The sequence below is a fragment of the Armigeres subalbatus genome, chromosome 2 (assembly GCF_024139115.2).
Source record: "Armigeres subalbatus isolate Guangzhou_Male chromosome 2, GZ_Asu_2, whole genome shotgun sequence".
NCBI classification, from domain to species: domain Eukaryota; kingdom Metazoa; phylum Arthropoda; class Insecta; order Diptera; family Culicidae; genus Armigeres; species Armigeres subalbatus.
Window position 1 is genome coordinate 82,989,000 of NC_085140.1, and position 14,606 is coordinate 83,003,605.

General features: G+C 39.3%; 2 protein-coding genes across 13 annotated transcripts in view; one reads left to right on the plus strand and one right to left on the minus strand.

The window, feature by feature from the left end:
• LOC134209544 (calcium uniporter protein, mitochondrial) overlaps positions 1–14,606 on the plus strand; it is a 567,109-nt gene that overhangs the window by 88,257 nt on the left and 464,246 nt on the right. The gene's annotated exons all lie outside the window — the stretch shown is intronic.
• LOC134214624 (ranBP-type and C3HC4-type zinc finger-containing protein 1-like) lies at positions 7,019–9,000 on the minus strand. The gene is made up of 3 exons (XM_062693947.1): positions 8,871–9,000; positions 7,758–8,521; positions 7,019–7,701 (listed from the first exon to the last, which is right to left on the minus strand). Exons 2-3 carry the CDS (start codon positions 8,517–8,519, stop codon positions 7,390–7,392), a joined length of 1,074 nt encoding a protein of 357 aa, XP_062549931.1. The 5' UTR covers positions 8,520–8,521; positions 8,871–9,000; the 3' UTR covers positions 7,019–7,389.

The following is a 14,606-nucleotide window of genomic DNA, read 5'->3' on the forward strand; positions in this document are numbered from 1 at the left end:
TCACCTTGTAGTACTAATGCAAGACAATTAGGATGTCACAAAAAAACACCATGTTCGAAAAGTCATGGTGCTCAAGCGTCATATGAAAGATTTTTGCATCAGGAGCATTTATGTAGAGCAACCCGAAATTCTTAAAAAAAATGTAAAGGGTCCGACAGAGATTTTATTTACTTTTACAATAGTATAACATTTTTTGAATTTTGTGTGGACCATGGTGAATATCATACATGATAATACGGTTGGTATTATGCAATATTATTAGCACTAGAACAATTTAAATATCATAAAAATGCAATATTTCTACATAATTTTCGCAGAAATTCACCATGTGTCCGTAAAATAATTTTTCGCGTATTCAAAAAGTATTTTTTATAAGGTAAGTTTTCGTGAAAACAGATTGAAAAAATACTGTAACGGGGCTGAGATATTAAAGTTTTAGTAAACCTTAAAAGCTATGAATATTTTCTAATCTATCAAAATTCAACAATATTTGGTTTATTTCAACAATGTTAACGTTTTTTTACATCTAATAATAGGATATGAGTCCAAGCTGAAGTTTTATGTAACATAAATGCATTTAATTTAATTTTAATGATTTCTTAGGTTACATGCCGTTTTGATTCAAATCTCAAACATGACTCCAAACACTTCCGTTTTAGCGCTCTAAAACTAAAACTTTCATCGGGTTTGCGTACTGAGAATCAAGATTACAATCGAATTTGAGATCCTGTAGAGAAAATTGATCGAATAAAGCCAAAATGGCCATTTGAAAACGAGTGTTCGGAATTTGAGTCAAAACGGTAGTTCATGGAAATAATTTTCAACCAGTCAAAACCTTTTACGGCAGCAAGTTAGCTAAGCTAGGTTGCCATGGAGTTTTGGGGGGTAGAATTATGCTTTCAATTATTCCCAGTTGTCTTAAATTTTCTTGACGTAACATTGACATGCGCCATATTGCGATATCCTCATGCAGCTGTGATATCATAAAAGGCGGAGTAAATCCAATTTTCGATAAATTGAATTGCAGTTTCCAATTCCGATCGAAACAATAGTTATATGTATTCTTTTAACTATATTTAGATTTGGTTTACATGTCGGTAGTTTACCTAATAATGTATGTTATGGAACAGCGGTTCTCAACATGTACCCCTGGGGGTACCTTTGCCGGCCCTAGGGGGTACCTCGACTCAAAGTGCGTAATGGCAGATGTATTAAAATTCTAATTGAAACTTATTGAAACAGTTTTGATAAATGTGTAATATTCGATTCCAACAAATTGTATTGTACGTAATATGCATGGAGACCAGCGAATCAAAATCTTCTGATTCCGGCTTATTACATCTAGCACAGTGTATAAAGAGCTGTGGAACAAAAGATCAAAAGGACAAAAAGTTGAATGACTAAAATCTAGAATCTAAACGTTTGGAAGGCTCGGCAGCCTCCTTTAAAGAAGTTCGGAAACTTTCTTCTAAGAGGCTGGGAAGCCTCCTTTCAAGATGCTGGGAAGCCTCCTCTCAAAAGACTCGAAAGACTCCTTTCAAGAGGCTTGGAAGCCTCCTTTCAAAAGGTTGAGAAGCCTCCGTTCAAAAGGCCGTTCAAGAGGCTCAGAAGCTTCCTTCCAAAAGGTTCGGATGCTTCCTTTCAAGGGGCTAGGAAGCCTTCGTTTTAGAAGCTCGGAAGCCTCCTTCAAGAGGCTCGGAAGCCTTCTTCCAAGAGGCTGGGAAACCTCCTATCAAGAGGCTTCGAAACCTGCTCTCAAAAGGCTCGGAAGCCTCCTTTCAAGAGGCTCGGAAACCTCCTTTCAAGAGGCTCGGAAGCCTCCTTTCAAGAGGCTCGGAAGCCTCCTTTCAAGAGGCTCGGAAGCCTCCTTTCAAGAGGCTCGGAAGCCTCCTTTCAAGAGGCTCAGAAGCCTCCTTCAAGAGGCTCAGAAGCCTCCTTTCAAGAGGCTCAGAAGCCTCCTTTCAAGAGGCTCAGAAGCCTCCTTTCAAGAGGCCTCAGAGCCTCCTTTCAAGAGGCCTCAGAAGCCTCCTTTCAAGAGGCTCAGAAGCCTCCTTTCAAGAGGCTCAGAAGCCTCCTTTCAAGAGGCTCAGAAGCCTCCTTTCAAGAGGCCTCAGAAGCCTCCTTTCAAGAGGCTCAGGAAGCCTCCTTTCAAGAGGCTCAGAAGCCTCCTTTCAAGAGGCTCAGGCCTCCTTTCAAGAGGCTCAGAAGCCTCCTTTCAAGAGGCTCAGGCCTCCTTTCAAGAGGCTCGGAAGCCTCCTTTCAAGAGGCTCAGAAACCTCCTTTCAAGAGGCTCAGAAACCTCCTTTCAAGAGGCCCAGAAGCCTCCTTTCAAGAGGCTCAGGCCTCCTTTCAAGAGGCCTCAGCCTCCTTTCAAGAGGCTCAGAAGCCTCCTTTCAAGAGGCTCAGAAGCCTCCTTTCAAGAGGCTCAGGCCTCCTTTCAAGAGGCTCAGAAGCCTCCTTTCAAGAGAACCGGAAGCCTCCTTTCAAGAGGCTCAGGCCTCCTTTCAAGAGGCTCAGGAAGTCTCCTTTCAAGAGGCTCAGAGTCTCCTTTCAAGAGGCTCAGGCCTCCTTTAAGAGGCTCCAGGCCTCCTTTCAAGAGGCTCAGAAGCCTCCTTTCAAGAGGCTCAGGCCTCCTTTCAAGAGGCTCAGAAGCTTCCTTTCAAGAGGCTCAGGCTTCCTTTCAAGAGGCTCGGAAGCCTCCTTTCAAGAGGCTCGGAAGCCTCCTTTCAAGAGGCTCGGAAGCCTCCTTTCAAGAGGCTCGGAAGCCTCCTTTCAAGAGGCTCGGAAGCCTCCTTTCAAGAGGCTCGGAAGCCTCCTTTCAAGAGGCTCGGAAGCCTCCTCTCAAGAGGCTTGGAAGCCTCCTTTCAAGTGGCTCGGAAGCCTCCTTGCAAGAGGCTCGGAAGTCTCCTTTCAAGAGGCTCGGAAGCCTCCTTTCAAGAGGCTTGGAAGCCTCCTTCCAAAAGGCTTGGAAGCCTCCTTCCAAAAGGCTCGGAAGCCTCCTTTCAAGAGGCTCGGAAGCCTCCTTTCAAGAGGCTCGGAAGCCTCCTTTCAAGAGGCTCGGAAGCCTCTTTTCAAGAGGCTCGGAAGCCTCCTTTCAAGAGGCTCGGAAGCCTCTTTTCAAGAGGTTCGGAAGCCTCCTTTCAAGAGGCTCGGAAGTCTCCTTTCAAGAGTCTCGGAAGTCCTCTTTCAAGAGGCTCGGAAGCCTCCTTTCAAGAGGCTCGGAAGCCTCCTTTCAAGAGGCTCGGAAGCCTCCTTTCAAGAGGCTCGGAAGCCTCCTTTCAAGAGGCTCGGAAGCCTCCTTTCAAAAGGCTTGGAAGCCTCCTTTCAAGAGGCTCGGAAGCCTCCTTTCAAGAGGCTCGGAAGCCTCCTTTCAAAAGGCTCGGAAGCCTCCTTTCAAGAGGCTCGGTGTGCATGTATGTGCGTTAAATAAAACTCACTCATCTTTTAGGCACTTATCTTTATCCGATTGGTTTGCAATAATTGCAATTCGACGGGGAATCCTGTCCCATTGTTTCTTATTGAACATTGGTGAAATCGAACTATGGAATAAAAAGTTATGGCCAAAATACGATTTATATACAAAAAGCACACAAAGAAATTCTCACTAATTTTTTTTAGTATATTAAATGTACGAGAAAGGCACAAACAGCGCTAGGTGGATCAATCAGGGTTTTTTTTTCCAAAATATCAAATACTTTTCCTAACATCTAGGAACATGGCCATTTGGCAGAATGCTATTTGGACTAAAGGTTCATTTGGTTGAACGCCGTTTGGCAGAATAGTTTAAATTGGTTTCCTTATTAAGTGAAGTGAAAAGTGAAATGTTCGAAGTGAATAGCGAAAAGTGAGAAATGAGTATTGAGTACCCGAGTCGCACATATGTTGTAGAGGAGTTAATATCACTCATGTACGACCAAATTTAGTCATAAATGAGCTACTGCAACCAAATCGGTCTGATTTGGACTGCTAGGGTAGTGGGAAGTGAGTAGGGAGAATGAGAAATAAGAAGTGACAAATTAATGGTGAGATGTGAGATGTATTAGTTGTGAAGTGAAAAGTTGAAAGTGAGAAGTGAGGAAAACAGAAGGAATAGATGAGAAATGAGAGATGTAAAATGCGAGATGTTAAGAAGCGAGAAGTGAATAGTGATATATAAGACAGAAGAAAGAAGAAAAATAATGGAAAAGAAAGAAAAAAAAAAGAGGAAGAATAAAGAAAAAGAAGAAAGGCAGAAGAGTGAAGTAAGAATAAGGAAAAGAAGAACAATGATGAAGGAAGAAAGGGAGAGCAAGAATAAGGATGGAAAAAAGAAGAAGAACGAAGGAAGAAAAACAAAAGAAAGAAAGGAAAAAAGGGAGAAGAAAGTTGGAAGGAATAAATATTAGGCTAAACGTTTTCAATCTTCACCTAATTTTTCTCTTCTCATTCCTCTCTTCTTATTTCTCATTTCCCACTTCAATCTTCTCACTACTCACTTCTCATTTCTCACTATTCACTTCACACTTTTCGCTCCTCACATCTCACTCTTCACTTCTTACTTCGAATTCCTCATTTATTACTTCTCACTTCTCACTTTTCACTTCTCGCTTCTTTTCATTTCTATCACTTCTTTTCATTTCATCACTTCTCAAATTTTTCGTTTTCAACTTCTCATCTATCACTTTTCACTACTCACTTCACACTATTTACTTTTAATTCACTTCTCACTCACTTCTCACTTTTAACTACTCACTTCTTACTTCTTACTTTTCACTTCTCATTTTTCACTTCTCCCTTCTCACTTTCACTTCTTACTTTTGTCTTGTTACGTCTCACTCATCACTTCTCACTTTTAAATAAGTAAATAAAGTAGCTTCCGGATAAAATATTACAAGGAGGAGAAAAACTGATGTGTTTAAAGTATTTCCGGATTAATTCCACAGCTAAATTAAGATATATTACCGAAGCTTGGCGTACGTTAAACTATTCCACTTTAATTGGTTCAAAAATTCAACACATCTAAATGTCTATCACAAGACCTGAACCAAAAATGTTCTAATTTCAGTCTTTCCCTTCCCAACAAAAAAAAACTCGTTTGATTATTTCAGTCGATTGTTCGACTTAATTAAGATCAACTTTCCTAAAGAACTCATATTTTTGAATGCCTCTAAATATTTAAAAAATCGAAAGCAAAAAATCAAAATAGTCATAGGTTAATTCGTCATTCTATGCGCCATAATAACGAATGTGACAGGGATAAATAATTCTAGCTTGCCCCCTTCGTTTATGTAACAATTTTACTCAGGGGATGGTTAGAATCAAGTACAATTCGCTTAAAAACTTCCCAGACGTCGCGTCGTATGATTGGAGTGAGGCACTCCAGAAGCCCGTGAAACCTGCGTTTAATCACCCAAAAAAAAAATCTTACAATTATTGTATAAGATCGTTGCATATACAATTCTGCAAGGTTTTAATACAACAAATGTAAGCTTTTTATACAGATAAAAATAATTCAAAATTGTGAGATTTCAGTACAACGATTGTATTAAAATCTTCCTATATGCCAAAATTGTATACAGTTTCTGTAAGGTTCTTATGCAAATCTGTATTGAAATCTACCATCCGATAGTCGGGTGATTTTAATTCATATCGCCCCATCGTCCTTCCTTCTCTAAAATGATTCTCTTCCGGATAGACAAATGGGTTGAATCGAATGGATTGTTGTCAGATACACAATTTGGTTTCCGTAGGGGCAAAGGAACGCACGGCTGTCTTGCGTTGCTTCCTTCAGAAATTCAGCTTTCTTTTGCTGAAAGAAAAGCAAATGGGCTCAGTGTTTTTGGGCATTAAGAGAGCTTTTATTTTAGTTTGCGTCGATGTCTTATCCGACAAACTTCACTCGTGTGGACTCTCACACATTTTGACCAATTATTTATACAATCTGTTGTCATAGAAGCGTATGAGTTTTTCTCATGGTGACATGGCAACTTCACAAAAATTAGCTACATGGGTCTTCTTCAGGGGTCATGTTAAAGCCACCTTCTTTACAATTTGTACGTCAGAGAGATTGATGAAACTTGCAGATGATTGCGTTGTATCCATCTCGGGGCCAAACGCAGTTGATCTGCAAGAACCGTTGGAAGAAACCCTGGACAATTTGTCTACGTGGGCTTTGAAGCACGGTATCGAATTCTTTCCGGAGAAAACTGAAATGGTTGTCTTTTCAAAATAACTTAAGCCAGTTAAATTTCCGCTCCAACTAATGGGTAAGACAATCGCTCTCTCGCTGTCTTCTAATTTAGAGAATCCTAATACTTCACTTCTAAATAATTCACTTTCGAGAAGCACATTGTGTGTTTGACATAGAAATGCCTGAAACGGATAAACTTCATAACCGGAACTTGGGGAGGAGTGCACCCCAAAGATCTTATCACATTGTTCCGACCAACCATTCGGTTCTCGAATACGGCAGTTTATGCTTCAAGTCAGCAGATAAAACACATATTCTGAAGCTTCAACGGATTCTGTACCGCTGTCTCCGTTGCGCGTTAGGTTGTATGAATTCGACCAAACGATGAGTCTGGAATAGGGTTTGTTTACCGGGATTGCCGGAACCGGTAATACCGACAGAGTTTAAATTATAATCCAATACGTGCAGTACAAATTGATTTGCGGGATGTTCATGAATAATACACTCTCCTACACTTGAGTTCACACTAAAAATAGTTTGGAAGCAATGATCTAACAACTAGATGCAGCAACCTCATTTTACCACTTGCTTCTCATAGTGAAAGATCGACCATTCGCACTTCACGTATCCCCCCAATACACAGCAGAGATCACCTACTAATGCTCATTATTTCTCCCTTCCTGTTTGTTAAGACGTGGCCGTGTCAATCAATCCAGTTAGCTGATCATGTGATTTAGTGTGCGGTATCTTAAGTAACTTCTAAAACATATCTTACTGGCCTGTATTTGCCCCAATGTACTTTAATTTATTTAAAATATCAATTTATAATATGGCTTCACATACAGCAGCCTTTCAAAACCTAAAATACAAAGAAAAAAATTGATCAAAAAATCCTTACAATCGAGGTAAATAGTCCATATCTGTCCATAAAAGTCTCATCTGACTGAGAATGAGTGTGAGTAAGTGTATTTGAAATTCATCGAAAATATCAACACAGGTAGCTTACAACGTAAGAATAGTTATATAAATTAATCAAGTAAATCATTTAGTCATCCTTTGGCGAATGCATATTTTTTATCACAGAAAAATCGTAATGGTCGTGGAATCGACTCCTAACAAAGGAAAATGGTTAAGTGCAATACATTTCTCGTATTGAATCTTACACCTATTATACATATGCAAATCGAGTGTTGAAATATAGCTAGGGGTCAGTCAATCAGTCAAAAATGACATCCACCGCATTTGGGATGGCACCTTCTAGTAATTTTGCAGCCACAGCCTCCACTATTATCACCCTCTCCGGCTGGTCCCCATCGAGGACCCCGCGTAGCCCAGCATATGCCGGTTTTGCATATGGTGCACCGCATGAAGTCACATCCTGCTGTTTTTGTCAACCAAACGCTGCACTTTGGGCAACGCATAACAGTACCGGCGGCCAACTGATTTTCTAACTCCTTTTCCGAGAGATTGTTTGCTTTGTCCTGGACCAGTCTGTTCCGGTAGTCTTTACAACTTATTCCGTCGTGTATCACCTGCAAATAAGGGTTTTGAATGGCCTGTTGCTTCACATATGTATCTAATTACTTACTTTGCATTTTAGACAATTGTGCTTTCTACATACAGGGCAGTCAAATGACGTGACGCCGTCCATAGTTTCGCACCAGAATATGCAATCCGGCGTCTTACAATGGATAGATTTGTCATTAGTAGCTTCTGCTGTCCTAAGCGATCGACTAAGATAGGCGTTGTATTGCACCTCACCGAGTAGGTGTTTTATTTCAGAATCCCGGATTGAGGTTTCACAGCTTTCATTGTTCACCATGGCAGGACAGCGCACGATCACATCTTCGGCATGTATAACAGTTCGGCTGAGGCATTCGCGGCAGAAAGAATGGAAACAGTCACGTAGAAGCACACCTTGATCCTTCGCAATGTCGGTGAAGCAAATGGGACACTCGAACGGTTCGTTATTTGGCACTATATTGGCGTCACTCAATTCCATCAACTTCAAAGTGTCGGCCAATGTCTGCATATGGTCCTCTGGTGTCGCTCCAAACTGATTGTAAAGCTTTTCGCCAAGAAGGTTTTCAACATTTTCACGTAATATTATTGTATTGCATGTCGTATCATCTACCAGACTGGGGCAGTAAATGATCTCATCATCGGTATTGAAATATAAATCAGTAACACAAGTGATACAAACGCAGTGTGCACAATCAAACAAGAGTACTCCAATTGCGTCTGTTGAATCGAAGCAAGTGCTACATTTGAATGGTTCTGCAATTAAATCAATCCCGTTGTCGAACACTCCGAACCCTGCAGCTCCATCCGGGTCTTCCTGCCAGCTCATCACTGTGTAACAAAAATATGAAATGTAGAATCATTCAAGTTTTTGAAAATTAGTTAGAAGCTTGTTCAGTGGAATTTTTTCAATTTATTCGACGAGTTTGCCCTATTTATTAATCTCATCTATAACTTCCGAACTTAAAGACCATTCGTTTTACAATAGCAAACAATGAGACTGAATTCATTCTCGTGCTCGAAATAGGCAAAAACTCAATTTAAACAAAACTGACTTATCTGCCTCCATAGATCGATTACACAACTGATTGAAAAAAAAATGCACTAATCCATAGATTCATGAACAACATAATATAACTAATTAATCGCACCACCTACGTGCCTGCCGATTGATGCTTACCGTCTATTGGTGCCTCTGTATTAGTCCTTCTATGTCTTCTTCGGAGGTGCCATAAGCGCCCGAGACTTACGTAACACGATATTTGTTGAACAGTCAATATGTTCTTGCCAAAAGGCTGCTATCGAATGTGATTCGGTTGAATGGCACAACTGAATCCGGGTATGACGGACCGGCTTTTGAAAGATATCAATAATTCTTAGAATTGATAAGATTACGAATGTTAGGGTAGGTTACCTAGATGCAGCTTTTATTGAATATATGAAAGAACCAGGTTGACCCCCTCAATCAATTGAACCTCTCGCGAGAAATATTTGGAGATTATTTTTATGATCCCCTCGTTTTTTGTCAATACTTGTTACTGCAGTAGGGCAAGTGTACCGGTTTTGGCCAACCCTGAAAAATGCATATTTTCCAAAAACTATCGATCAGTTTCCTCAGTGAAGAAGCATAAGGGATATATGTATCTCTTGTTACAGCTAATAAATCCCACGGAAATTGCTTTATTTTCGGAGTTATGCAAGAAACTGGCCAAATGAAGAATATGGCCAAAACTGGTACAGTTACCCTATATGGCGTATGACGAGCATGGCAAGTGGGGCCTGAACCGGACGATTAGGATTGAGTGCAAAAAAGACTGCGCAGCGATGTTTCGTTCTGCGAAAATCAAGATTATCGAATTTTCAACTGAATAGTTAACCAATGTCGGTATATTATTTAAACCCATTAACGCCCGAATTAACTCACTTTCATGATAATCACTTGATTTTTTCAGGAAGAACTCAACATATTAAAATAATAAACAATTTTTTTTAGCACGGTGGGCCATTTGTGCTAAAAATGATTTAAAAATGATTGAACCAATTGAGCAGTATAATCGATAGCAATTATAATCGGCACAAGCATCATATAGTTTTTGAGAGATACAGGGATACCGGGGAAAGTTCTTATCCTTCCTTATCCCTTCTATATTTAGGGTGGAGGGGGGAGGGTCAAATGCTCCCACGCAAATGAACCACATTTTTGTGCCTGACTCGAGAACGAATCAAGTAATTGGAAAATTTACTCTCTCTCTCTCTCGCTGTTTCTCTTCCTCTCACTCTTTCTCTCTCTGCCTCTCACTCTTTCTCTCCCTCTCACTCTTTCCCTCTCTGCCTCCCTCTCACTCTTTCTCTCTCTCGCTCTCACTCTTTCTCTCTCTGCCTCTCACTCTTTCTCTCTCTCACTCACTCTTTCTCTCTCCCTCTTACTCTTTCTCTCTCCCTCTCACTCTTTCTCTCTCTCCTTCTCACTCTTTCTCTCTCTCCCTCTCACTCTCTCTCTCTCGCTCTCTTTCTCTATCTATCTCTCACTCTTCCTCTCTTACTCTCTCTCGCTCTTCACTCTCACTCTTTCTCTCTCACTCTCTCTCGCTCTTCTCTCACTATTTCTCTCTCACTCTCTCACTCTCTCACTCTTTCTTTCTCACTCTATCACTCTTTCTCTCTCACTCTTTCTCTTTCACTCTCTTACTCTTTCTCTCTCACTCTCTCACTCTATCTCTCTCATACTCACTCTATCTCTCGTCCTCCCCCACACTTTTCCCTACAACATTTGGTTGCACATTGCATAAAGGAGCAAATTAATTCATCGTCACATTCTTTTTTTTTTGTGCGACGCACATTGTTGAAAAAGGTTCTAACAGCTAAACACACGCACACTCACGGAAATAAACGAAATAAACTCATGACGCTTTGGCGTTCATGACTCAATATGGCTGCTTTGAAACCAATATGACATATGACTGCAAACTAGGAACATCATATCACATTCAATCGGTACCTCCATAGCGTTAACAAAACGATTTCGTGTATCCCTCCTTGAGCATGTTTACGAAATCGGTCAATAAGAATTGGTAGGCGTATTAGCGAAATGGTTTTGCCTTTCTCGTACAACAAAGTTGTTCCGAAAGGCTATCATTTCACTCCAAAATCGAACTTTTTATAGAAGTCTCGGAGACCCATGGTGTTATATACCAATCAACTCGGCTCGTCGAACTGAACAAATGTCTGTCTGTCCGTGTGTATGTGTGTGTGTGTGTGCACACGAAAATCGAAAAACATTAGCCACTGTTTCATATAGTAATTCTTAACCGATTTTCTCGCAACAAGTTGCATTCGACAGAGGACGCCTTGTTGATCACTATTGAATTTGATAACAATCGACCATTGCGTTTAAAAGTTATTAAGAAAATGGAATCCAACTATATAAGCGCCATATTAGGTTGGTGACTTGGCTAAATGCGAGAAAGGCAGTATCACCACTCGGTGAATTAAGTTGGGATGTGTCTTTCGCCACTTTCGGTGTTTCACAACGAGATTGTTTGTGGAAGGATCTTTTGAACTGTGCAGTGGAGTATAATATGATTATTTTTCTTCATCCGACCGGTATACTGATAGGTTTTATATAATAATAATTATCGACAGTATATATTTATTACTAAAATGATGATGGTTCTGATAGCTTGAGATGAAATTCAAAACATTTGAAGTTGCCATCGATCATATCACCATTGAAAAGGTTTAACGGGAGATAGTTGTTTTGCAACCAGTACCAGAACGATCCAGCGACGAAAGTTCCGCCGATGAGGAACTAATATTGGATGGAGATATACGTGCTCCTGGCCCAGTTGAAATTTACTCATCGTGTGAAGGCTTAGTGGAGAATTATCGGATATTGATGCGAGCATAGAAGACGGAAGCAACGTTGTTTCCACATACACGCTTAAAATCAATAACACAGAGATGTGTTTGCTTCACACAAAACGGACCTAATGCAGAACAACACCTAGATGAGCGACAGTTACACAGGCACAAAAATGCCTCGTACGATCGTGATAACGGTCCTTTTTAACATGTAAACATTTGTACAGATTCCTTGTTTCATGAGGAACCAAATACTGTTGAAAATATTGAAATCCAAGCTTCAGTAAAACCATACGAGCTATTTTTGTGGCTGTGTAACTGTCGCTCATCTTGGTGTTGTTCTGCATTAGGTCCGTTTTGTGTGAAGCAAACACATATCTGTGTTATTTATTCTCTCATGTATTTTTATTACGTTTTTCAATAATAAAGGCACAACAGTTCAGGTGGAATATTCTAGGTTCTATAATACGCTCTTCTCTATTTATTAATGTATATTACTGTATATTACCAAGTATACGTAAAGGCTATATGATCACTCCAAAACCGAACTTTTGATAGAAGGCTCAGAGACCTATAGTGTTATATACCAATCGACTCAGCTCGACGAATTGAGGTGATGTCTGTATGTGTGTGTACAAAAAAATGTGAGAAACACTTTTCTGTACTTATCCTTATCCTTATGCAACAGGTTGCAATCGACGCGCAATCCTTCTTAATTTTTTGCTATTAAAAATTGGCTCAATCGTCCATTGCGTTCTGGAGTTATTAAACAAAAATTGTTTTTCTCCGCTTCTCCCAAAAAATTTTTTTTATTTTCCTCACCCGCTAGTCCATAAGTGGCTGGAGTGTCGCTAAAAAAAATATTGTGGAGCTGGCGAAGAGCTACCAGTTTGGATGACTGTTGTTACCGAAGACGCGATTGATGATGTCCTATTAAGTCTGTTAAGTACATTTCCCTATTATTTTGTTACTGTACACGCTTACATTAGATTACTAAAATTACGTTTTTATTTTACCTTAAATTAGGTATTGGATGTTTACTTGAAATATTGGTAAAAATTAACGATAATTAACGTTAGTTTTAACCGACTTCTAGGTATTTGACGTTTTCAGGCAAGGACGTTATTTTTTACCTAAAATTAGATTTTTCTTGCGTTTGTAAAAAAATATGTTTGCTGCTGCTGATTGCTCAAAAATCTCCGGCTATCGCCATTGCATTTTTCCTGCTGTTGTATTATTTGCATTATTTAGACAATATTTTGCGATTCAAAGCTGATGGTAAGTGGTTGATTGTTTAGGGACAAATTTTTGAGGATAAAACAGGAACTTATTTTTATTTACAGAATTCCTGAAAATGGTTTCCATGTATAATATTCCGCCTGAAACTTTGGGGCGGCTGAGATTCATGTTCGTGGAGGACCACTTAAGAGCCCTTTGTAAATGATACATTTGATGCGGGCATGAATCTTGTTTGACCATAGTTGTAGAACATGTATTATCCTAAAATTCCGGAAAGCCTCACTTCTCTGGAATGTTTCTCACGGATTTTATTCCCATTTATTTTATAGGGGGTGTTTCGAACGTAAACCCGAAAATACGACCCATTTTAAATCCTATGTAACCGGATTCCAGCGGAAAAGTTTGTCAAGGTATGAGGCTACCGTAAGGAGAAATTCTTGTGTTGTGCTGCAAATATTCGATCGATAAGAAAATAAAAACATGAATAATTGAATGAAATTTGTTTTTCTTTAAACAAAACACCGAATAAAAACCTAATAATAGGTAATTTTTAACGTTTCCACGAAACCAAAACAAACAACATTAACCTATTTTTCGGTAAAAAGTAACGTCCAGAAATCGGTGATTTTTAACGATCATCCTTGTTCACCACCATTACCTAACTTTAGGTAATCGATGATTACCTACATTTTAGGTATGTGCACTTTAGTTCGATTATCGGTATTTTTTTACCGACTTTTAGATAATTTCTTTCCTGGGAATTTTTCAACATCCAGGTGAGAAGCAACATATTTTTAAAAATCTATATTTCTTGGAATCAATCCGTTTAAAAGAAAATCTGCTTACTGTTTTCAATAGTTTTCAATAGTTTTCATAGTTTCTACATAGTGTAAATCATTTGCATAAGCAAACAAAATAGGATTGTACTATTTACATTTGTACTATTTTTGGCAATTTGTCAAGTTTATTCTACCAAATATCTAAAATGCGGCATTTATACCAACGTGGCATCTCACCCGGATTTTCCCTGTTTATTCGCATTTGACAAGATTCACAAGACAAGATTCTTTTCACTTTTTGGGAAATTTGAATGAAAATTGTTCTGCAAATCGTTTTTGCCTTTCTCGTACAATAAAGTTGTACCGAAAGGCTATCCTTTCACTACGAAAATAAACTTTTTATAGAAGCCTCGGAGACCCATAGTGTTATATATCAATCGACTAGCAAATGTCTGTCTGTCCGTGCGTATGTATGTGTGTATGTGTGTGCACAAAAGCTAAGAAAAACATTAGACAACTTTTCTTATAGTAATCATCAACCGATTTCCTTGCAACAAGTTTCATTCGACAGGGGGCAAAGCCTACTTGATCACTATTGAATTTGATAACGATTGACTGTTGCGTTTAAAAGTTATAAATAAAATGGTACATCGAACCATATTAGCACCATATAAGGTTGGTGTCTTTGCTAAATGCGAGAAAGGCAGTATCACTACTTGGTGAATTAAGTAGGGTTTTTTTTTATTTATGCTCAACCCTGTTTTTACGGCAGTTTTTTATACGTCACTTCGTTATACGGCCTCCTTTTTACGGACGTGACGTAAAAAAAATTTAAAACATTATTGACATCCAAAAGTAAATCTATAAGAAGGCACTTTTAGAAACTCAAAGAACAAAGTAGATGCTTTGTAAATTCATCATTTGCCTTCTACTATTGTTCCATTCCAGGTAATCAAAGAATTTCCTGGAGTCTACACGCGTAGCCAAAGACCTAAGGTCTACAAGCGTAACGAACGAGCTATTATCTCTTTTTAAGA

What these genes read in the sequence shown, in the direction of transcription:
- LOC134214624 (XM_062693947.1), bottom strand. Translation starts at nt 8,519, where the DNA reads ATGAGCTGGCAGGAAGACCCGGATGGAGCTGCAGGGTTCGGAGTGTTC. An exon ending in ACAATTGTCTAAAATGCAAA is followed by an intron (nt 7,702 to 7,757) that starts GTAAGTAATTAG and finishes CCTTATTTGCAG; the next exon opens with GTGATACACGACGGAATAAG.